A 25,053-nucleotide genomic window follows, 5' to 3' on the forward strand; every position below is an offset into this window, starting at 1 on the left:
AATTATACAAAAGTAAATAATTAACTAACCTTATGATGGTTATACTTCAGAATTCATTTGAAAAAAGGTATTTATTTTCATTTTCTATAATATATGTATTATTTCTATTCTTAATATTTTTAAATACTTACCATATTTATCAATATAAGTAATATTATTAGTTTCCTTTTCAAATTTGTTGCTAACAATGAAGTAATCTTAAGAGATAAATGAATATAATTTAATTAAATTTTTATATACTATAGTAATTTTATTTTTTACATATTTTTTATTATAAATATAATATAATTTTGATATACTAATAAAATAAAATTTTAATTTTACACGACATTCGATAATATTATTGCTATTAGATAAATATTTAATTAATAGATTTAAAAATAGTTATTTGTATTAATATAATAATACATTGGTGGATACGAAAAATTGAATATATTTTACATATAAAATTAATTACATATTATTTTTCTCAATCTTTGGATGATTACTAAAGAAAGTAAATAATCACTAAAAAATATATAATTAAATTAAGATTTTTTTTATCAAAAATAGAGAAACTCGAATCCACAATCTCTTAAATAAATATGGAGAGACTATGCCATTTGAATTATAATTCATTGGCAATTAAATTAAGAGTTTAAACTTTAAACGAATAATATAATAATACAATATTAAATAATTGTATAAAACGTTTTATAGAGAAATATATTATTTGTTTTTTCTATTAAATTATTATTAAATTCCGATAAGCCCTAATTCCCTGCCAAGTTAGGTTTTTTAAGGGTTTATTATTCATCCACGGATTTAACCAAAACCGTGAAAAGCAACACATTTTCGGTTATTCCGACGATATAGAACCACCGATTTGCGACTAGAAACTCCCAAGAGGCACGAGAAAAATGGCTAGAGACAGCGTTCTCACCCGAGTGGCAACCGGAGCCGCTGTGGGCGGTGCTATCGGCGGCGCAGTCGGTGAGGATTTTATTTCCTTGTTCCCTGATTTTCTTTCGTACCAAAACACAGTTTCTTTTGTTGTGTTAATTTTCTTTCTCTTCGTTAGGTTTTCGATTTACTAACGATGTGTGTATTTTGAAACTTTTGTTATGTATGCAGGTGCTGTTTATGGGACATACGATGCGATTAGGTATAAGGTATGTTGCGATTTTGCTGAGTCCTTGATTATAATTTTATGATTGAATTTGATTGTTGTGATTTCGGTGGTAGAAAGCTATTTTTGTTTCTAATGGAATATGGTTCCTATTTTTTTTCTTGTTTGAAGTTTAACCTTGTTGTAGATGTAAGGCAATTATTGTGAAGAACTAAATTACAATACCTGTTGTCTTTTATCAGAGGACTCATATTGGAGTAGAAATAAATTTCAGAGATTGTGTAATTAGGAATAGGAAGTCAAAGTTGTTTATGATGATGCTGACTTGCTAAGTAAAATAAAAGAAAGATCGCCGAAGGAGGGAATTTGATTGATTTTATCTCTTGGAATCTGGGGAGGATAGATGCACACTCTCTTATGACTGTTTCTAAATTTTTAACTCGTGATCACCGCAAGATAACAACCATACCTCACACTAAATCTCACTCTAGTTAGGTATAGTAGAATATGGATTAGCAACACTTCCTTTAACTTTTAGAGGATTAGGAAGTTGAAAATTGAGCTATATGAAACTTTTAGAAATAAAAGGGAAGCTGATCTAATGCACCATCCGATGGGGCTTTCCCTATTTCGGGGTTTAGGGATGTTCATTCTGAAACTAGAACTATTTACTACTAAGTGACAGGGTAACCACCACTCTTAGTGATGGGGATAAGCCGTCTTTTCTATAACTGCTACCAAACTTCTGTTGCCAATACAAGAAGCATTGCAAGTAAACAGTGGCACTAAACATGTTCACTAAATAATTAACAATGGTACCACTGCAACAAGGCTCACTGTCTAAAACCATATATAGATCAGAAACAAAATAATAATCTTTAATTTGCTTATGAGGGAAGATGTTATTTGTTATTCTCTTCATGGGCAAGGATGACCTTTTAATCATGTAGAGGAGAATCATTTACGACTTGCGCAGCTTGGTTATTTGAAGTGTCTGATTAAGTGGGCAGGTCTGAGTGTGAATTTCAATGCTTTGATCTGGGTTTTTTGAAATAAGATGATTCATTTAATCCGTGGTAGCTGAATTTCCCCCCTCCCCCTTCCCCCTCCCCCTCCCCCTCCTTTTTGTTCCTTGCTAGCTTGATCTGTTGCAGGGAGATAATTTTGAAATTTACTTTCAACATTTGTCCAAGCTGAAAGTTTTTTATCTCCTGTAGTTGTGTTAAGATTTTACTTACAGTCTTGACTAGTTTAATTTGCCACATATAAAATCTGTATGCTCTGTCTATCCTTTGACATACATGTATTAGATTGCAAGATATATAATATGTTCGTGTCCCACAATAAACTGTAGTGTATATTATATACTCTGTTTTGGTCCTGTTCTCCCAATTTTGCATGTCCATGGTTCCACCCTGTGAAATCATCTGCATCAGCATTATAGGTTTAGTTGCAGGCAGCAAATCTTCAGCTGCAAATAGATTTTGCAACCAAATAAAATATGTTTGATAATTTTTTTGCCCTATCTTTCCACCTGTAGTATTTGTTTTCCTACTGAGCTTTTGATCTTGAAACCTTGCAGGTTCCTGGAGCCCTCAAGATAAGGCACATCGGACAGACAACTCTAGGAAGTGCAGCTGTATTTAGCTTGTTCCTTGCTGCAGGAACCTTGATTCGTTCTCACTAATTTATCGCATATTATAATGTGCTTATGTCATAATTACTAGCTTTTCCTTGAATTTTAGCCAGCACAGAATTGCCTTGTTCTTAATCCTGTGAGACGTAAATAACTTAACTGTTATGTTGTCTTTTCAAAAGTTCTCCAATGAGCCATTGACTTTTTTTAAGTATTCAATGAATAAAAAAGGTTGATAGAATAACATAACATGAATAAGAAGAAATGCATGTTCTTACGATTGTAACTGTGGTTTCAATTTTATTGTATTTTGATCAGATGAAATAATGAGCTATAAAAAGTATATGTCATATGAATTTCCAAAGGTGGGTGTTAATTGGTAACAAAAATGACTTAATGGTGTAAATCCAGGAACAAGAGCTTTAGTAATATGCCAATCACACTAAAATTTAAAGGTGGAAGAATTGATGGTATAATATTCTAAAAATATTGTTTAAAATACACATTAAAAGAAGATAATAATGTTTAATATTTTTTCTTTTTCTTTTTTCCTTCTGATGTAAAGGTTAATATACAAGACTTTAATTGAGAAAAGGTGAACTAATAGAGTTTGTACTAAAATATGTTTAACTAAAAGGTCATGAGAAATGTACTAAAAGTTAATGTTATATAGCAATCAAATGCATAAAAAAAAGAGTAGAGTTTTTGGCCTTACAATTACTCTTTTGTCATCACGGTTACACTAAAAGTTATCACTCATCAGATAATGGAACTTCTACAATGAATAGTTCACCAGGCATTTCAGATTACATCTGAAACAACTCTACCATCCAAAATAATACAGATGGGAATTCACATAACAAGAGAACTCAATTTCTATGTGAGATAATCTCTGCAAAGATTAAAAACAAGAAAAATAGAGAGGTAGGGAAAATACAAAAGATTAAAACAGAAAACATCTAAGAAAGAAATCTTTCATTCTTTTTCTATTGAGGCATTTGAGTGTGTGAGCCATGACCAGGTTGTGCGTTTGGAGGAAGCCCAGATTGATTTCCAGACTGCATGTGTAAAAGTTAAATTGAGTTAGTAACAAATTTATGAGAGGGCATGATACATCAGAAACTGATGTTACACAACAAATTAGGGTAACTAAAACTTTTAAATTGATGATTTATGATATTGAAACCAGTTCTTAGTCGAGATTTCTAGGCCTATAATTAGCATGCCTCTTGCTAAACATTAATTTTTATGTTCTACTTAATTAAAAAAACAATCCACATGCTTCCACAGCTTTAGCAATAATACAACTTTCTCCACCTAATACCACTTTTAACAGTTTTATTTTGTGATACTGAAAAGAATTAAACAAATTGCAGAGAACAAAATTTTGATGAAAAATTGAGAAATCAGATCAGATCAAAATTATAACAATGAGAGAGAAGGAAAATATCGTGAGAATCAGGAAGGTTAAATTAGATATTGAAGGAACACACTTATGTCCATTCAAATTATTTCAAGCTTTGAAGTACAACACTAGTAAATAGATTTCACAATAGTTTATGGAACAGCAAAAGGATTAAATTTAAATAAATTACAAGCAAATTAAAACAATTTCTGGCCATGAATTTCGCATTAGAAAGCTTGAAGCAATTGACTATCTTACCTGGTAAGGATTATACCCTTGCATCATTGGCATTTGTCCACCTTGAGGTCGGTTGAATGAACCACCTTGACCATAACCAGCATTTGATGGTGCCTGCATGTTAGGCATGTTGCCTGGAAAGCCTCCAATAGGAGGCCCTCCACTATTGGGCATGGATCCTGAATGCATTTGATTCATGCCAACATAGGGACCTTGTGGCATAGGAGGCCCCATCTGATTCATTGCACCTTGCATCCCCTACAAGCATAGCATAATTTGCTGAGATATCAATATAATAAATGACAGCTTAATAGTAACAGCCTATTGAAACAATTATCTATAACGTCTAATAGTTGACTAGATGCTTAATTTTCAGGGCCACAGCAACTGACATGCACATTCGTTGATAAAATAAATAAATCTTATGTGGTACAAATATACATGCAGATAGCTTCAATCACATATACTACTTCTGTACTTTCATGCATAACTGTAGTTCTTAAATTATTGTTATTTAGAATGTACTATGCAGAATATAAATAAATTGATTCTGAATCTCTTCACTTAATGGTGACCCCAAAAAAAATGTTGCAGTCCACCCACAAATCAACATACAACTAATAAGAAAATAGTGATTGCATGCACCTTTGCCTCGCTAGTGCATAGAACATGTATTTCCTCCACCCCAGGAAGATATACCAATTTTCATTTTTATTTTCTTTTTCAAAATAACAATTGCAAAACCTTGTACTTTTGAGTGATTCTTATAACAAAAACAAGGTGAAAAATGAAATCTTCCCTACTAATTCCCATATTAAAAAAACAATCAAAAAGAAGCTTCACAAAATTCATACCATAGGACCTGACATTGGCTTTGGATGAGATGGAGGCACCGAAGAAATCATTGGCATGGATCCGGCCATTCCAAGAGGGGGCATTTGGCTTGGGGGGCGAGGCATATGTGGATGAGGGAGCATGGGTGAATGGGAAGGATGTTGTAGCTGTGGCATATTTGGATGCATAGGAATTGGACCCATCTGATGTGGCATTCCCTGGTGTTGATGTTGTGGCATCTGCTGAGGATTCTGCTGGTACGGTTGCTGTTGATTGGACGCAAGAAGAGAAGGATGTGGACCTGGGGGAAGAGGAGGGGCACCCATTGATACTGGATGAGATTGCTGGTCTCCCTGAGGTGTATCAAGCGAAGGAATGGCCAGGGGCATTGCAACTCCAACACCTGGAATTGTACCCTCATTTCGAGTCAACCCAGGGGCAAATGGTCCTGGGGTTGTTGGACCCTCAGGTACAGGAAAATTACCACCAACTCGACCAGCTACAGGAGTTTGCTCAGCATATCCTGTTTGAGTAAAATATTCAAATTATATTAAGATGTTTCTTAACAGCCTTCCACTGCTAGGCAATTTTTTCCACTCTGGAGTCAACTTTAACAATGACAAGGCGTTTGGTTGATTTTATATCATGAAGAAATTCTGCTAATCATCAGACCCCACAGTGTAACAATAATTGATAGGAACAAGTAAAACCAAAATGTTTTAACATTTATGAGAAGCAAAGGAATCATCTGCTGCTTCTTTTGCCTTATAAGAAATGGACAAACCTTGCATACCCATGTTAAATCTATCACGACCAGTGTCTCCTGGCCTATTCCGACACCAAAACTTTGTTGTGTGATCACTGCTACCACTGCAAGGAAAGAAAGGGGAATTCAAACATTATTTCTAAGGCACCAAGAAAGCACAACTGCAACATCCAAGTTTGACATTGTACATGGGCACTTCCTGTACTTGGAGGGAACAATTACATTTTCTTTTCAAACATTACATTTTCTTTTCCATTATTTCCTTCGGAAGACTATTTTCAAAACCATCTTTAAAACAGCAAAACAATGCTACAGACAGTGTGTATAACTATAGACAGAAAGGCCGGGATGTCAAAACAACAGCTTCAAAAAAAACAAGAGGGAGGAAGCAAGGGATCAAGAATCAACAGAAGATAATCCAGAGAGGAAGATCAGTTCACCTGCAGAGAAGATATCCGATAGGATGCCATGCAAGGTCCCACACATTATTATCATGAGCATTTGGAATTTCAATTTGCGGTGTATCATGCCTGTACAATAGTCACAATAACCAACTAAATCCATATTTCAGATAACAAAAACAGAATACTTTTAGACATTCACAGAAAAAGAATTAATCATAAAGAATTTTTATCTTATATATATATATATATTCTGAGTGGTGCAAATATTTTCCTTCTGTTATCCTGTCCATACCTATATAATTCAAAGATTTCCTTGCATATGGATATTCATTGTGCAGAATAGTTGAAATATGGATCACATATTACTTTTACTTTATCAGAGTATGTAGTAGCAGATTATTAATTAAAAGCTAGAAAATCCAACATGCTTCTAACAGAAATATTTCACAGACACGAGCACAACACATTTTGGACATATATCTTTTCTGGCTTTGACATACTTGAGGGTTTGAACAAGAGCGTGATACTAAATGGAATTGGCTCAGAAAATGTAAGGAAGTTTGTATCATTTGGCAATGAGAAAAAACAGCAAAGAAATATTCCAAAGGACCCTTGCTTTCCTGCTTCCTGACTTCATAATTTCTCAATTGTTCATATCTAACACCCTCTGTTGTATCTTTTTCCTGCTAACTAACTAATTATTTCTCCAACTATCAGAGTGCAAAAATTTGTTCTAATTTCTATAGCTAACTGAGTGTGAGAGTCAACAAGATTCTTTTTTTTTTTTTTGGAAAGCACAATAAGGATTCTTATATACAGAGAAAAGAGAGGATTTAGGGAGTTAGGAGAAATAGGAAGAGAACAGGGCCTATAAATACCATAACAGTGAGTTATATCTATCATCATCTAACAGTAATATCTCATTGTCACTCCAAGTTTGATCTGAAGGATGCCATTGAATAATACAAGTTCATTTTTATTTATCCTATTTATCTGTACCCTATTACTTGCCCAGTTTACTGATATTCATTTGTTAGAGAAACAGAACAACCAAAAGATAAATAAATATATACTTAACCATTTTGAAAATTCTTCTCGTGATAATTTAATTGCAACTCATCACGACGCTCCAACTAGATTTATCTTTGGTAAATCACAAATAGCTGAGCCTTCTCAGCTAAATTTTCAGATTTATTTTACTGGCTAGGATCATAAAATAAAGTTTCTATATTTGACAGATAGGTTGCCTCTGCAAAACGAATAGATAGAATTCAACTGAAATTTTTTTTTAAGCACACTTTTGAAAGTCAGTTACAAAAACACCAAAGATGATGAAAGAAACACTTAATATAATGTGAAAGAGAAGTATAAACAGCAAGAGAGATGAATTTACCCAACAAGCCAATGGAATATTGCACCATCGTAACTTCCACTGACAAAGTACTCTTCATGAAACGGATGCCACGCCAAAGCTTCAAACAGTAGGAAAATATAGAAGTAAGTTCGATTTTTTTTCATTTTTACATCATCCTACTCCCTATCAATGCTACAACACCTAGAAGCTTAACAAACCACATTAACCACGGAATCGGCAATTTAGATGAAGTTGTGCAAGAGATTTTTTTCTTTTTTTTGGGGGGTGGTTTGGGGGGAGGGGTTGATGTAATGAAATATATTCATGAGTATGAGATTAATTTTCATATTTAAGGGACTGTTTGTGATTTAAGTCACGCAAAAAGATGTGATCCACAAATAGTCATCATTTAGCAACCATCAGTTGCTATACTGATTAATGAAATAAAAAATTCTAGATCACATTTAACCTATCCCTAGAAAATAAAATTTGCTGCCCAGTAACTGCTGCTAAAAGAGAAACGCATACCAGTTACATCCTTCCGATGTCCACGGAAAGATTCAAGCTCCTTCATAGCCCTTATGTCATAAAGCTGCAAATACAGAGGATAAAATGATTAAAAAAAGGGAGATCAATACGCAAAGAAACCTCCAACATTAATTCCTAAAATGTTAGTTATTTAACAATTAGTGGCAAGTAAACACCTAATTAATTTGAAAAATAGTTACCAACCTTTATTATTTGATCCTTTGAGGCTGTCAGCACCCAGTTGCCATTTTGATTCCATTTGACACAGAGTACAGTACTTTTATGGCCGTGACTGCATCACACAAGAATGAATAAAAAACGTGGACAAGCATTTGGAAATTGGAACCTTGGATATCAGTAAACACTTTTACACTCACAATGAGCAAAGCTCTCTTCCTGTTTTAGCATCCCAGAGTTTTACAAGCTGGTCCTTGCCACCTGTATTTGGAATACCAAACGGGAATGGGATTCACCATTCATTCGCACTAATGAATATCATAATCTCAAGAAATTTTATAAGGGATATATTTAAAACACCTGATACTAATAGAGATTTTGTAGGATGCCAGTCAACACTCTTAACATCCCAACCATGGCCTGCCTGAGTTCAAATGCCACATGACCAACTTAGGTTAGTTCATTAAAAAGAGAACAAAAATTACATGAGCTTCGCCAACTGATTATCATAACGAAACATGCATACCACACCTTGACTAGGTCCATCAAATTTATTTATAAAATGGAAAAATACTAAAGTAATAATTGAGCGATAGGAATAATTGAGTGAATTGCAATCCTTTACAACAGCATTATCAAGTTTACAGAACTAACGTAACTGATGTGGATAAATGAAAATTTCACCCCATACATATCATTCAGCATTTTCAACTTTAAAAAGATTTAATTGATACATATCACAACTGACGTACAATAATACCCTTGATGGGGATTCACCGAGACATATGGTAAATTGAGTTTTGTAACAAAGTACAAAATTGAATTTCTTTTTAAATAACGGTGACATCTTATGGTATAAAAATATTTGAAATAACCTCTCTTTTATTTACAACCAAAGCACATTACCAGTTAAAGAACGCTCTTCTTGACATCTTGCAAAATCCCATACTTTAACTGTGGTATCATCAGAGCACGAACAGAACTTTAAATCTGTTCTACAGAAACTGTATAAAAGAGTTATTGCAGCTTTCTTCATCAAACTACTAAAATCTTTGTATCTCTCCCCAAAAAGAACATGCATTTTACCTTAAGTCACGGACTGATTCCTTATGAGCAGATTTGTTGGCTTTAACATTATTCATGTTGTTCTGCCAATATCTAGAAAAGTATCCAGACATAATCAGATTCATTTTTTAGAAAACATACTTAAACAAAATACAAAACGATGCTTAGCAACAACCACACAACATAATAAAGTATGTATCTACTTTATTGCACCACCATCATCACCCGAGACCATCCAGTTGTCATTGTGACTCCAAACCATGGATCTAATTGCTTGGTCGTGAGCCTGCAAATATTCCATAATCCACCTTGAGTTATTGCATTATGAAGCTAATGATGTTTAAAACAATGATGTGGCAACTGACAACAATACTTAAGGCTTTGTACCTGAAGAATCATTTCAAAATTAAAAGATTGTCCATTCCAGAGGGTAAATTCACCAGTCTGAGAACCTGTGATAAGACGCCGACCCGTTGGAGTCCACTTTGCAAGATTTAAAGAAAAAACATAAAGAAAAAGCGTAATCAGTCAAATCCAATGAAAAGGCATAAACAGCAATTTAAAATTTGGTTTACTAAACTCGTTGCCAATGTAATACTAGAGACAAAGGTCCAGCTTAAACCCAATCATGACACCACATTTATTCCAATAGCAACAAAATAACAAGAAAACGTAGAACTCATATATACATAGAGATAACAAACATTCAAATGCAAAGGTTAAGATATTTCGTACAACTAAACAATCCAAGAACCACTTTGCCCATTAACACAACCTTCATCCAACAAAGTTGGGTTACCTGATCTTAAAATCACTAGAGGATCACAATTAAATTTTCAATCTACAATTTTCTGATGGCCAGACAAGACCACAAAGGAATTATCTATAGAGAAAAATATCTATACTAATCAAAATGGATCCAGCAGATCTCTAGATTGACTGTACACAATGTATAATTAAAGGTGTGGTTATACTAACATGCATATGAGCCTCGATACTTGCACCCAAATGAAAAACAAATGAACAATAGCAAATCCATCGTTACCTAATCACTAAAGAGGTCTTAAAACTACATGATGTAACTCAACTTCCATTAGATGCTAGATGATTTGAGTGTAGGTGTCCTGTTGACACTCACTGCACTAAATAATTGTACATAGAAGTTGACATTTAGTGACATTTGTTACTAAAACCTGTAACAAACTCAATCACAGAGACTGAAATACCCATTCTGTAGCTTGACCTCTCCAGTCTCCCGTATATATTCTCCTGTACACTCATTCTCAATCAAAAACATAATAATAAGAATTACATTCTGATTCATTCACACATTCACAAGATTCTCTGAGCTCTATTACAGACAACAGAAATTTGTGTCACATCAAAGAATAAATTTCAATATGAATTTTAGATCATTTCAACTTAGGAAAATGTAAAATCTGCAGCAAACTTTTGGGATTGGTATACTGTTGCAAACAAAGAAAACCCTACTATGCCACAGATACATTTCCCTAATATAACAAAACCCAAGTCAAATGAGCAGCAACTATTGCTTAGAGATGTTAGAGAAAACTGAGCAGCAAAACATAGTGTCGTATTTCTGTAAATGACAATACTCATATGAAATCAAACCAAAGAAATATTTGATGTCAACTTACCACAACCCTGTTAATTGGACATCGATTTTTATTTAAAGAGGTATGAACAAACTTGGCAGCAAAGCTGGTAGATGGATTGTCCGGGTACCCAGCAGCTGGCAACATCTACATTAGAAATAGTAGCACTATGATTTGAGTGAAACAAGTAGATCATAATTAATTGCTTATTTATAGTTAAAATTATAATTGTTACAAAGACATGGATAATAGCAAGCAAACAAAATACAGATAATAAAAAGAATCACAAAAGTTAAAAAACAAAAAAGCTCACTGACATCAATTGCTGCGGCTGGGGTAGGTTGCAATACCGTCCTATCCCTCGAATCCCTCTGCCACATTCGAACCTACAGGCACAATTACATTACTAACAAGTTTCCAAGACAGACATAAATAATAATCCAGCAAGGAGATGAACACTGATTAAACCTTCATGCCATACAATGCACCTAGCACTGGCAAGCACCAACATGAACAGATAAAATCAACACCTTGAAAAAATAAGCATTACCTGCATATACCGCACGACGGTGCTTGTGTAATCAACTGCTTTCCGTTGAGTAAGCTTTCTTATCCTTTTTGCACCGTGACTATCGCCATGACCTGCAATAGTTAATTTGCACAATAAATCAGAGTAAGCCATCAAAATCTAAACAAAATTCATAAAATAAATAGCATACATTTTATTAATTAATTATATTAACGTAATTATATTATAGTTATAATTATAACAATAAGCAGCAACATTAGCAAAGAAAGTTGCAGAGGATACCGTCGTAGTGAGGAGGAGGGCCTCCGGGAGCGGGGTGGTGAAATTCAGTGGAGGAACCAGCAGAAGGCTGACGCATCATCTGCGGAGGAGGCGGGGTCCACGGTGGAAATCAGGACCTGGCTGCTGCTGCTGCTGCGGCGGCGGCGGCGGCGGAGGCTGTTGGTGGTGGAAATGCGGCGGTTGCTGAGGCTGAGGCTGAGGCTGAGGCTGCTGATGGTGGTGGTGGTGAGGGTCGTTGTACATCATCGTGAATACTGGGGAGCAATGGAGGAGAGAGAAGAATGGAATTGAGTGTTGGGGAGCGGGGAAGAGCAAAAACCCTAAACCCCCAAATTTTATTTTCTTTATTTCTTTGTTTTTTATTTCTCAGTTGCTGATGTAGCCGTGGTGGGAACGAAGAAGAAGGGTACAACTTGAAATTAAAACGACGTCGTTTAAGTTTGCTCGCATTCTCTCCTCGAATGTGTAATTGAGATTATTGCAGAAAATTCATTTTTTTGGTGACTGAACATAACACAAAGAAAAAACACCTAAGAGAAAGAGTAACACTCCTCTCTAATAATAATGTCTAAATTATTAGGTGGTTGTAACCACTCTAGGTACACCTGCTTGTTTAAAGCAGCAGTCTTAGCCATTAAATCAGCCGCTCTGTTTGCTGTACGCTGGATGAGCACTAAAGTAGCTGTCCAATTGCGCTGAAGCATCTTTTTGATTTTGCCAAGCAGATCAGAGTCATTCGTAATCATGCTGGTTGTGCCTCGCGAAACAAGAAGAAATGCATCAAGATTATCAGTTTCACATATGACCTCTTTACACTCGCAATCCCAAGCCATAACAAGCCCTCTCCAAATAGCATGAAGCTCACAAGAGAGAACACTAGAAAGAAGTATACTGGCAGAACAACCTTTCATCCAAATTCCCATGCTGTCTCTAATAATACATCCAAAGCCCGCTAATTGCCCATTTTCAAAAACGCTTGCATCGCAGTTCACTTTACAGACATTCATTGGAGGTGGTTCCCAGTTATATTGCAAAGAGGAAGGAATAATATGTTTTTGGTTGGTAACAACCTTAGAGAAATCGCGAGCAGCATGTTGAACTAAGTGAACAATTTTCTCCTTACTCCATGGATCATCTTGATGGAAGATGTCATTGTTCCTATCCCTCCAAATCCACCAAAAGGCCGCTGCAAAGAGAAACTCATTTTTGTTGAGGTTAGAACGAATCCAAGACACAAAATCCAAACTAGAGTCCTCAGCGGTCATTCCCAAATTTAAGCTAATCCAAATCTGACGAGCTTTTTGGCAAGTCCTAAAGCAGTGGTTAATATCCTCTAGAGCAAGATAACATCGCTGACAAAAATCAGAAGTAGCAAGACCTCTTTGAAACCGGTAACTAGCTGTGGGAACTCCGTTGTTGAGACAAAGTCAGAGCAGACACTTTATCTTCTCCGGTATTCTCAAGCGCCAAAGCCAAAGCCAATTTTCATTATCGTTCCAGCCAAATTTCTTCTTCAATAGCCATTCATACCCGCTTTTAGTCGAGTAGGTGAAAGTATTTGAGTTTGTCCAAAACCAACCTGTTTTATCTCCTGCCTGCTTGATAGGATCAAAGAGCATCAAATCAAGTTTAACTTCTTCCGGAATCATTGTGCAAAGAATATCCCACCGCCAATGTCCATGGTACCAGACATCTTCTAGCTTCAAGTGAGAATCAGAGATGTGCACAAAAGGAACCAAAGGAGCTAGTGTTCCACATGGTCGCCAAGCATGATACCAAAAGGATTGGGACATCCTGCCTGTACACCAATCAAAACCATCACGAAGCTTTTCTATTGTCTTATAAATCGCTCGCCAAGTGCTTGAAACATTATTAGAAAAACTGGATGAAAAGCAAGACCTCCCAGATAAATATTTTGCCAACATAATTCTTACCCAAAGCTTATCATTATTATGCAGTAATTGCCAAACAAGCTTTCCTAATAAAGCAAAATTTACACACTGGGTATCTCTAATTCCCAAGCTTCCATATTTTCTTGGAGTGACAACTTTGCTCCACTTGACATAATTTAAGCATCGCTCCCCCACCTTTCCCTTCCACAAGAATTGTCTAAGCACAGAATCAATCTTTTGACAAATCGAAGTAGGAAAAAGAGTCACTTACATCTGATAAATAGGAAGAGAAGAAGCAACAGATTTAATTAAGCAAAGCCTGCCTGCTCTGTTAAGGAGCCGACCTTTCCAACTAGCCAGCCTATTCTTGATCTTCTCTAAAGAGTCCGAAAAAATAGACCTAGCAGCTCGAGGATGGTTAAGGTTCACCCCCAAGTAGTTGCCTAAGTCACTAGTAAAAGGAATATGAGAAACACCAGACAACATTTCCTTCCTTCTATTAGAAATATTTCTAGAACAAATAGCTTTAGATTTTTCAATGTTAACCTTCATACCTGAAGCTTTGCAGAACAACTCCAAGGTGTGCACAACATTCTGAACTTGATTTTTCTTCGCTTTACAAAAAAGGAGGAGGTCATCTGCAAACATCAAGTGAGAAACTCTAGGTCCTCCTCTAGAAACAGCCACACCATCCCAAATACCCTCGTCAACTTGTTTGGAAATGAAGCACGCCAATCTCTCCATGCACAAAACAAATAAATAAGGAGAAATTGGATCTCCTTGCCTGAGCCCTCTGCGAGGTTGGAAGCTGTCTAATCTATTCCCATTCCAAAGGATGGAAAGATTTGAAGCCTGAATACAATTCATTACAAGCCGAATAATTAGAGAAGGAAAGCCAAAAGATTCAAGAGTGTGCTCAAGAAAATTCCAATCAACTCTATCATAAGCCTTTTCTAAATCAATCTTAAAAGTCATAGCTCCTTTTCTAGACTTTGTCCGCTTAAGAAAGTGAAGAACTTCTTGGGCCACAATAATATTATCAGGCGCTCCTCTACCATGTATAAACCCTCCCTGAGTTGGGCTAACAATCTCATCCAAAAAAGGTCGTAATCTATTAACCAGCACTTTAGTCACTAGCTTATAAATTACATTACAAAGGCTTATTGGCCGAAAATCCTTCAATCTAGTTGGAGGGTCGCATTTAGGGATAAGAACAATCAAAGTTTCCAACAAAGAATGGCTTAAAGTCTCCCCTAAGAATGCTTTCTGAACAGTACGCCACACCTCATGACCCACCACATCCCAATATTTCTTGAAGAAAAAAACTTGAAAACCATCCGGCCCAGGAGCTTTGAACGAGCTCATATTATCCAGAGCTTCTTTAACCTCCAACATTGTTACTGGTTTAGACAAATTATCACAAGCATCCTGGCTAAGAGATGGCATAGGAATTTCTCCCATGCAATTAACCTCAACAGGCTCAGTAGAGCAAAAAATATTTTTGAAAAAATGAACGACCTCTCTTTGCAAAACTTCCGGATCATTAGACCAGGACCCATCACTGACCAGCAACCCATGAACCTTGTTAGATTTTCTTCTAATGATGGTTTGCATATGGAAAAAGCTAGTATTTCTATCACCATACCGAACCCATTGATCTCTTGACTTCTGGTACCAAAGCAATTATTCCTGGGCCAAAACTAGATTATACTCAGCTCTCAATTCTTCCTCTTTGTGCTTCAAAATCGGATCATCGTCAGCCTCCATTTTTTGTTGAATACAATTCAAATAAGCCTCCAATTCCCTCTTTTTAATAAAAATATTGCCGAAGACCGTAGAGTTGAATTCCAACGAAGCTTCTTGAACCCCCAACAACTTCCTATGGATGCCAAAGTCTGTACTATTCCAAGATTTCTGAACAATGGCCTTGTAATCAGGATGCGTTGCCCATGCCGCTTGGAATCTAAAAGGCCGGTTTTCTTTCTTGATAGGAACTTCTTGACATCGGATAAGTAGGGGACAATGATCAGAGTGGGAACGGCTGAGAACTTCAACAAAAGCTTCTGGAAAAAGAAGACGTCATTCTGCAGTACAGCAAGCTCTATCTAATCTCTTTGCAATTTCTCTGTTTCCTTAAATTTTACGGAACCAAGTAAACCGTCTTCCAGAGGTTGTCAGATCAAAAAGACCACAAGAATCTAGAGTACTTGCAAAGACACTACTGCGAGTCGAATAGTAATTACCCCCCTTCACCTCATGAACACTCAAAATATCATTAAAATCCCCAACCACCACCCATGGGTCCTGAATGCACAAACCAATATCAAGCAGATGACTCCATAATTCTACTCTAGTAGTGGCTTGAGGGCTGCCATAAACCGCACTGCAAATCCATCTTCGCCCACCACCATCAATTTCCAAAGTTACACATTGATTCATAGCCCAAAGAATTTTACAAGAAAATTTTAAATTAGCAGAGAGGAACCAAATTCCTCCCTTATGTCCAACAGCATCTACAATCCCTACAGGATAATAGCCTAATCTCCCCCAAAATTCTTTCATAGTTTCAAACCCAATATGAGTTTCCACCAAAATAAAAAAAGTTGGTTGAAATTTTCGTACTAACTCCTTACAGTGCACCCGAGACATCTTATTTGACGCTCCCCTTACATTCCAACTAATAATATTTAAATGGTCACAATCCATAAAAATAAATTAAATAATTGGAATTTATAATCATTCTACCTCACGTTGATGGACCCCTGTCTCCAATTGTCTTCTGGTGGACTTGCGTCGCAGAACCATCATTCTTCTGTTGAGGTTGGTTCTCCAAGTTTGTTGTTGCACTAGCTTTATCAAGCTCTTTTTGTACTCGAGAATCCGTTGACAATGCTTCAATAGGTGAGTTTTGAAGCGAAATAGGACGCTGCCTTTTGTGCCCTGCTTTAAAAAAAGGAGTACTCTGATCCTTGAAAGCCACCTGAGTTGTTCCCAAAGAGCCAAGCGTGGATGGAGGATCTTTCTTTTCCTTAGGCTCCACCTTTGCATTTGATAAAGACTTCACCTTTGCATTTGATGAGGATCCGGCATGCATTTTATTAGACCCAAAAGAAAATTCATTTATTTACTACTTATGACATTTTTTTATAATATTTATTTTCAATAATTGTTTAACAATGTCTATAAAGCAAACAAAACACGTAACTACTAACTATAACTAGAATAAGGATTCGGGTTATATATTGAAGATGAAGAAAGGTTGACATGTTATGATAATGGGTTAATTTTAAATTACGTGTAAATGGTCAAAATGGTCCTTAGAGCACCTCCAATGGTGAGTTTCTCTTTGACTTTTTTTTGATATATAGGAACTCTAACCATTGGAGGAGAGAAGAAGTGAGTTCCCGCACAAAGATCAAGGTAAGGGGGTCCCTCTAGGCAGGGACTCAAATTAACCAATAATAACTTGCTATTTGGCAAGTTATTATAAAAAATAATAATATAAAATTTGAAATAATTAAATAATTAAATAATAATTAAATTAATAATAATTATAATAAAAATTATATTAAATAATTATATTTTATTTAATTAATAATTTATATTAATTATTTATATTATAATTAATATTGAATATTATTTATATTATTATATTAAATTATAATTAATTAAATTTACTTACATTAAAAAATAAATTTAATTTTTATACCTTATAAAATAATTTTTAGTTGAATTGGTTATTTTATTTTTAAAATTTAAAATGCTAATGATATTATTAAAATTAGCAGTTGTAAACACAAAACTATAAATTAGTATAATCTCGAATTATATATTGTATATTATTATTATATATGAATTTATTTAATATTAATATCTTTTAATAATGAATTATTTTTAAATTTATAAATTTAAATAATATTATTGAAAAAAATTAATTATATTAATTTTAAGTATTTTAATTAATTAATTAAGTGGGACCACAATAGGGACTAAAGTTAGTTCCTCCTAATGGAGAAGAGAGAGATGCTTTGAGTTCCTATTTATTGTTTATGACGCAAAAGCTGATGTGGAGTTACTTTTTATGACAGGTGGGTCATAAACAGGAACTGGGATGAGTTCCCTACTGGAGATGGTCTAAAAGATCATACGATTTTTAATTTAATTTTCGAAAGATTTTTTTAATCAAATTCATCTCCGAAAAAGCCAGTTAATCGCGTTAATTTTTTTGTCAACTTCCTCGCTAACGCTATTAACAAAAACTGCCGTAGCACATTACGGATACACGTTAGCATATAAAAACAATGTTGTTTTAAGTGTGAACAGTCATCATCAAAACGGCACCATATAGAATGGGTAGGAAGTCAAAATGCTTAACTCCTCATACTTCAAACACACTTGTATTCACTCTCAGTAAAAAAATCCCCTATTCTTCGTTGCTCTCTAAACCCAGCAACCAAGCTCCGTAGAAGACGACAAAGACTGGATTCCGAAGCACAATCATACGGCGGGTGCCGTGTGTGTCTTCTCCGTCAGGTTCTTATTTCGCAAACAAAATAGAAAAGAAGGCAGCATTGTCGGCGTACTGCAAGGTATGAAAACCTTTTTTTTAACCTATATCCTATATTTGATTATAAAAGAGAGACTGAAATTCAGCTAGTTGTATTTTACTTGAATGAAATGTTGTTCGATTTTGTCCTAGTGATTTGGTTTGCAATGGAGCATGTGTTTGTTTTTTCCATGTTGATAGTGATATGTTTGTTGTGGTGAATAACTTCTTTTTGAATGTGTTTAGGTTCGATTTTATAGATGGTTTATGGTTTAGTGTTGTTATTTTTGGAATTTGGTTAAGGTTTATGAACTGTGATTGCCGGAGGTAAACATGCATTAGGCTACGTTTTTAAAAACCGAATTAATAGAATATATTGTTTCCAATTATGTACTGCAAAGAATATGAATGCTAATTTTCTGAATTTGAAATTATGTTTACAAATACCTCAATTTTTTTCCAATTACCTATATTGATCTACTTGCCAAGAATAAAATCATGCATTGTCATGAGATAAAATTGTTCACTTTCTAAGTAGCATGAAAAACAACCAGCCCCTGTCCTGCCCCCAATTAAGCTTAAGCCAGGAAGGGCAATAACAAAGAGGAGAAAAGACAAGAATGAAGGCCTTTTCGGCACAAGGTCAAAGATGAAGCGAAAATACAATCCCATCAGATGCATGTTCTGTAGTGAAGTTGGTCATTACAAGAAAACTTGTAAAAAGAAAAACAGATGGAGCTGAGAAACAAGCAAGGCGAATGTAGTTGCAACTTGCAGTGTTCCTACTGCTCCCCCTCTATCTAATGCTGCCCCTGCCCAAGTACTGAGTCACCCGCACCAAGCAGACGCTCCAATTAGCTTGTTAGCAGATAATGCCTACCCATAAACACACACACAAAACTAAACATGCATGTAACTGAAAATTAAATGTTATTGTTTATATTTGTAACTGAAATTGTTTTTTGAATGTTGGATGAAATTCTTGCTGAAATTATGCACGGAAACAGTTGCAAGGCCATCAAACTGAAAGTTGTCAAAGGAAGAGCCAGAGGAAATACCTCTCCCCAAGTTGTTGCAACATCAACAGCTTCTCTTTCTGCTGAAACCATTAGGGGAATTAGCTCTGCCATTGCAAGAGACTTACAATATACTTTCTACTCAAATCTGACTTCTGCTTTCAAACTCCCCATTCTCCATGCAATATTTACTTTTCACTCATTATGATTGCTCTCTACTTCTGCATCAGTTTCTACATCTCCATTTCTTCCATCATATTCATCTTCATCCACCCACTTGAAGAAGTTGCGATGATTGTCCTTCTGTAGAAATTAAAGAATCTTATAATTGAAAATCCCCACAACTAGTAAGAATATTGAAGATAAAGAAATTTATGAGAACAAACTCATCCGATATCTTGGACATGTATGGAACCATCTATCTGAGTTCTCTAAAGTTCCAGATTTCTTAATCAACGTCTTCAGCTCACAATGACATATAAGGTCTTCATTCTTTCTCTTTCTTCACATAAACGAGCTAGACTCATAGCTACCAATTGAGTGACAAGATACCCCTCCACAATGACCTTCGTTTCCACCACCTATCATGCCGACGACCTCCAATATTGGTCTCTGAACCTCACCAACTTAACTCCAACGAAAGGGACATATATGCACTATGATGGAATTAAGGTTTATTAGTTAGGGATTAATTTGACACAATTTCGTAAAGTAGTCTGTTTGGCAGACAACTGGAATGCATGAGGTGTGTTGACATGGATCCTAGCATGCCACGTCAGCTTCTGTTAGTGGCGTTAGCAAAGGAAGTCACGGAATGACTAATGTGACTAATTGAAAATCTTTCGAGGATGAATTTAATTAAAAAAAATTTCCAGGGATTAAATTAGAGATCGCATGATCTTTCAAAGATCATTTTAAACTATTTACTCGTTAAATTATTAAAAATATATCACGAAATATAAGATAAAAATAAATGTATGCATTTGTAAAAGAGATTTATAAAAACACCAAACAAACAAAAATACGATAGAAAAAACTAATGAAAATTTATGATATTTTGGAGTGACCTAAAATTATAATTAGAAAAACTAATATCGAATTTACATTATTTTATAGTAACATATTTTTTTTTGGTAGTGTTTGATTAGCATGGTTCAAACACAAAACTTTTAGGTAGTATTTATTTTTAAAGATTAGAATTAAGACTGCAAGATTGAGATTTTGTATTATATTTAGTAGTATTGGAAACATAAAATTTTAATTTTTTTAGTATTTAAGAAAGTTTAGACAAAAAGAATTAAAATTTTTAAGATTATAATACTGAAATTTTAGTCTAATATTTTTTTAAAAAATATTTATATTTAACTTTTTGAAATTCTAAATCTACTCCTTAATTTTATATTTATCTTAAATAAAATATAATACTTAGATATAACTCAATTCAATATATTATATTAGAATATAATATAAAAATTAATTTAATTTCAGCCTTTGTCTTACATTTCAGTTTTAGTTATCCTTCTAAATATAGTTATAAAAGACACAAATATTTCACTATGTTTCGTGATGATGCAGAAAATATAGTAATCTAAAATCAAATATTGATTTTTACTCTTTATACTATAATCACTATTTGAGAGCTATTACTGCCATTTTCATTTTCAATTAATCTTCACATACAAGTTTTTTTGTTATACAAGTCTTACAAGTTCTCGATATCCCTTATCACTAAACGTGCCTCTTATGCAGTATGTTTCACGCACCTCCTTAAAGATTTCTAATCAATCAACGCGTTAATATATACTTCTTTTTCGAAAGAATTTTGATTCCTTTTTTTGAATTCCTTCTGCGTTTTCTTGTTTCTCTCTTCGATTCTTTGTGCGTTCTCTCTGCCTTCTCCTCGTCGTTTACATAAGTTTTCTCTGTTCTCTTTCTCGTTTTTTTTTTGTTTTCCATTGTTTCTAAAATTAAGCTCTGAAATCGTTTGAAATAATGGATGATTCAACTTCATATTGTCAGCTGAATCAGAACGAAGTGGATTTTGAATTTGAATCCAATGAAGTTCATGAGTTGTGGTTTAATTCCAGTTAATAATTGAATATGAATTTGAACCCCAGTTAGTAGTTATGATTGTGCAGCTGAATAATGCGTGAACCTTTCCTGTGAAATTTGCTATTCATTGTTCCTTGTTTGAATGAAATCTAATGTACTAGTTCTGATAAATTTTCTGCATTTTATATCAGACGTTCGGATGTAAATCAGGAATATTTTGATGTATTTTAGGAAAGTTTGGGTGTATTTACAGTTTATGACTTTTCATCTCACTGAGGGTGAATTGTCTTATTGTTTTAGTTGAATTGTTTTAGTTTCTGTTTATTGATGATTCATGAATCTGATTTTGTTACTTTTTATGATAGTTATTAATTATATTTGCATTCTATAGTTTATGCTTGTTTTAATATGGTGTATTTTAGGTGTATTTTGCAGTAAATATGTGGTGGTTGATGAGCAATTTGTACCCAAGGTTGGGATAACTTTTAACACCCATTGAAGATGCTGCAAAATTTCTACAAGGATTATGCGAAGGCTACAGGTTTTTCCTACAAGAGTTCGGTAAGTACAAATAAAAGGGAAACGAAATTAAGAATCAATTGATTACATATAGCAGAGAGGGAAAATAGAAATAAAAAAATATCTCCGACCGAGAAGACAAATCCCTCAGCTGATTTGAAGTAGGGAAATCGAAAATTTTTTTATTGTTTTGAATTCAATCAAGTGGCTAAGGTGTGGTTCAATTCAGAAAAAAATGTTAGCATTAGAGAAAATATTTTTCTGTATTTACAGCAAATTTGGATATTAACCCGAAGATATTTGGGTGTGTAAGACGAATTTATTTGGGTGTATTTTTATTCTGGATAAGTTCTGCATAATTCAAAACTTTTCTTCTTCCTTTCCTTCTCCTCGTCTTCTAGTTCTTCTTTTTTTCATCATCTTCACGATCTTCTTCCTCTTTTTTCTTTTATCATCTTTTTTCTTTTTGTTTTACCTTCTCAAGTTTTTTCTTGTTTTACTCTCTTAAACAAGAATAAAAACAAAAAAATCAAACAGAGAAGAATAAGATATACATAAGCTATAAAATTACTTGGAAATGATGAACTTACATTCATTTAACTAAAAAAAGAAAAAAAATAAGGAAAAAAGAAGAAGAAAAAAGTGCAGCATTAGACGAAATATTTTTCTATATTTGCAGCAATTTGTGTGTTTTTAAAGAATTTGGGTGTATTTTTTTTCTGATAAGTTCTGTATAATTCAAAGCTCTTCATATTCCTCATCTTATTTCGTTTTCGTGTATTCTTCTGGGGAAAAAAATCAAACAAATAAGAAAAAATACATAATATTGCAAAATCAATAAGAAAGTGGATGAGTGAAAAAAAAATGCAGGTGCAACAACAACAATAAAAAACGACGATGAAGAGAAACACGTGACGAAACAAGGAGAAACGCAAAAAAAAATGAGAGAAGAAGAAGAGAATAGGACGCAAAGGCGCTATGAAAACGTTGAATAGCGCGTGTTAACACACTCTTATAGGTGAGCTGTTTTTTTGTTGGGCTTTGCCAACTTGTATCACTGTATGCTGGGCAAGTAATACAATTTGTTGCAAAATTTACCTTTGTTTTATGTGAACAGAATACATATAAATAATAAACCCAGTGTTTCTGGATAGCTGCACTGAAAAATGGAGACAAGTCTTATCTTTTATAGAGTTGGAATCTTTGGATGCAAGACACTTTATGGACAATCAAGGAAGACATTACTACAATTGTACTATTCAAGGTGCTAGTATGTTTTATTTTGGTGCTGGCCAGTCATTGTTTGAGATAATTCAATTTCATTGAAATATAAAATGTGCATGTTATTGTGTCTATTATTATAGTTAAAATAACGTTTTTTAGCAGTAAGAACATCTTTAATACTTAGTTTTAGTTTAATTTTATTTTAAGTCTTATAAAATGTCATATCAATATTTATAAAATTATATATTATAAAAATTGATTTGAAATTTAATGTGAAATTCATATAAAAATATATATGAATTTAATTTTAATAATACTTTTTAAATAATGTTAAAATTGTTTAGCCTCGATAACTATTATAACTACAAGTATCATAAACTCCACAAAAAAAATTGAATGAGAATTGCTGATTAATTAAATGTATTATTGTTGTGTTGGCAATGGTAGAGATGTAGTATAAATGTGATTGGAAGGGCATTAGAAAAAAGGGATTTGTAGGATATATAACAGAGAGAACAAATTCAACGGATTCAAATGGATTTATGTTCAAGAATTGCAATGTCTTTAGAAATTGTTCTATTTTTTTAGGAAGACCTTGGAAACCTTATGCTAGAGTTCTTTTCTACAACACAAATATGGCCAACATTATTCAACCCGCTGGTTGGGACCCATAGAATTGCTCTCAACATGAGTAAGACTCTATCACTATGTTAATCATCTTATTAACAACATTATTAATTCCTGTTAAATTCAAAGCAACAATGTCAATGTGACTTAGTTTATAATATTTTAAGAATTATAGTTATGTATTAAATAGTTATATAAACACATTATTTTGATTAGACGATCATATAAAATATTAATTTTTTTTACAGGAATCTGACAATTTTAGACTAGTTTCTGATATCTCCAAACCAGTAAATTAGATTACAAAGTTGAATTTAGAGACGATTAATATAACGACAAGTATGAATTTCATTGATTATGAAGGATGGCTTCATCACAACTCTTCATTTTAGATAGAATATTATCAATAGTTTCAACCCCATTTAAGATATAATATAACTCTTCATTGTTTTATTATTTGATTTGATTATTAGGGAATTAAAGTTAGAAATACTTTCTTGTTGAGAATTGAGATTACTCACTTCTAGAAAATTATTAACTTTAGAAATTAATTTTATAAATATTTATTTATATGTTTTCAGTCTTAATATTATTCTGGCTCCATTTAAACTTTTAGTTACTTTATTTCTTAAATGATTATGCATCTATGTATCTAATTATATTTTTTTATCTTTATATTTTAAATAAATTTAAAAAAATGTGTTATTAATTTATTAATACAAAATATTTAATATGTTTTATATAAATAAAAAGGTATTAAATATTTAAAAATTAATTTATTTTAAATATTAATTAATAAATATTAGGATATAATTATAATTTAATGCTAAATTTTGTTTTAAAATCATCTTTGCGACAAAATTACGTTTCTTTCCTCTCTCTCTCATCAACACCATTAAGGTCTTAACTCTTAACCCCAATCCTCCCAATCACTCCCAACCTGTAACTTCTGATTTATTTTAATTAAAAGAACCAAAATCTGTGAAGAGAAAGAGAAAAATCAAAGAGCAAAATTTTTTTGTTTAGTTTAAATATTGGCACCGTATTGTGTTATTATGTTGATCATTTCACATCTTTTTTGATTTTGTAAGGATAAATTATCTAAAAAAAAAATACAAGTGAAAAAAGGAAGAGGATATTTTTATCCGAAAAATAGGAAAAAAAAAAAACGATTTTTAAATAAAAACCCAAACGTAAAATAATTTTAAATAAAAAAAATTTTAGGAATAATTTAAT

The 25,053-nt window shown here is 33.5% G+C and overlaps 3 protein-coding genes across 4 annotated transcripts; 1 reads left to right on the top strand and 2 right to left on the bottom strand.

Annotated features, from left to right (window-relative positions):
- Window positions 1–713: 713 nt before the first annotated feature.
- LOC112784709 (uncharacterized) lies at window positions 714–2,925 on the top strand. Its single transcript, XM_025828003.3, has 3 exons — window positions 714–972; window positions 1,114–1,151; window positions 2,691–2,925. The coding sequence occupies exons 1-3, from the start codon at window positions 900–902 to the stop codon at window positions 2,793–2,795; spliced, it is 216 nt and encodes a 71-aa protein (XP_025683788.1). The 5' UTR covers window positions 714–899; the 3' UTR covers window positions 2,796–2,925.
- A 467-nt stretch (window positions 2,926–3,392) lies between these two features.
- LOC112785238 (flowering time control protein FY) lies at window positions 3,393–12,351 on the bottom strand. Of its 2 annotated transcripts, none has more exons than XM_029296701.2 (18): window positions 11,942–12,351; window positions 11,681–11,772; window positions 11,448–11,516; window positions 11,173–11,277; window positions 9,902–9,997; window positions 9,718–9,800; window positions 9,536–9,607; window positions 9,356–9,453; window positions 8,810–8,869; window positions 8,650–8,710; window positions 8,477–8,564; window positions 8,273–8,336; window positions 7,784–7,862; window positions 6,427–6,516; window positions 6,014–6,090; window positions 5,241–5,743; window positions 4,408–4,644; window positions 3,393–3,802 (listed from the first exon to the last, which is right to left on the bottom strand). In XM_029296701.2, exons 1-18 carry the CDS (start codon window positions 12,018–12,020, stop codon window positions 3,731–3,733), a joined length of 2,025 nt encoding a protein of 674 aa, XP_029152534.1. In that variant the 5' UTR covers window positions 12,021–12,351; the 3' UTR covers window positions 3,393–3,730. The 2 variants fall into 2 exon arrangements, with proteins under 2 accessions (XP_029152534.1, XP_025684473.2); XM_025828688.3 differs by having other exon boundaries at window positions 6,005–6,090.
- Window positions 12,352–15,516: 3,165 nt separating this feature from the next.
- Window positions 15,517–16,395, bottom strand: LOC140183286 (uncharacterized). The gene is made up of 2 exons (XM_072231323.1): window positions 15,978–16,395; window positions 15,517–15,896 (listed from the first exon to the last, which is right to left on the bottom strand). Exons 1-2 carry the CDS (start codon window positions 16,393–16,395, stop codon window positions 15,517–15,519), a joined length of 798 nt encoding a protein of 265 aa, XP_072087424.1.
- Window positions 16,396–25,053: the final 8,658 nt, after the last annotated feature.

This window comes from Arachis hypogaea, chromosome 20, assembly GCF_003086295.3.
Source record: "Arachis hypogaea cultivar Tifrunner chromosome 20, arahy.Tifrunner.gnm2.J5K5, whole genome shotgun sequence".
In the NCBI taxonomy this organism is placed as follows: Eukaryota; Viridiplantae; Streptophyta; class Magnoliopsida; order Fabales; family Fabaceae; genus Arachis; species Arachis hypogaea.

Excerpts from the sequence above, each read along its gene's own strand:
- LOC112785238 (XM_025828688.3), bottom strand. The coding sequence starts at position 12,020 with ATGATGCGTCAGCCTTCTGCTGGTTCCTCCACTGAATTTCACCACCCC. Across the intron at positions 9,801-9,901 it reads ATTTTGAAATGATTCTTCAG|GCTCACGACCAAGCAATTAG; the intron begins GTACAAAGCCTT and ends GAATATTTGCAG. Across the intron at positions 3,803-4,407 it reads AAGGGTATAATCCTTACCAG|TCTGGAAATCAATCTGGGCT; the intron begins GTAAGATAGTCA and ends TTACACATGCAG.
- LOC140183286 (XM_072231323.1), bottom strand. The coding sequence starts at position 16,395 with ATGAAAGAATTTTGGGGGAGATTAGGCTATTATCCTGTAGGGATTGTA. Across the intron at positions 15,897-15,977 it reads AAGACGGTTTACTTGGTTCC|AAGCTTTTGTTGAAGTTCTC; the intron begins GTAAAATTTAAG and ends TTCTTTTTCCAG.
- LOC112784709 (XM_025828003.3), top strand. The coding sequence starts at position 900 with ATGGCTAGAGACAGCGTTCTCACCCGAGTGGCAACCGGAGCCGCTGTG. Across the intron at positions 973-1,113 it reads TGCTATCGGCGGCGCAGTCG|GTGCTGTTTATGGGACATAC; the intron begins GTGAGGATTTTA and ends TTATGTATGCAG. Across the intron at positions 1,152-2,690 it reads ACGATGCGATTAGGTATAAG|GTTCCTGGAGCCCTCAAGAT; the intron begins GTATGTTGCGAT and ends GAAACCTTGCAG.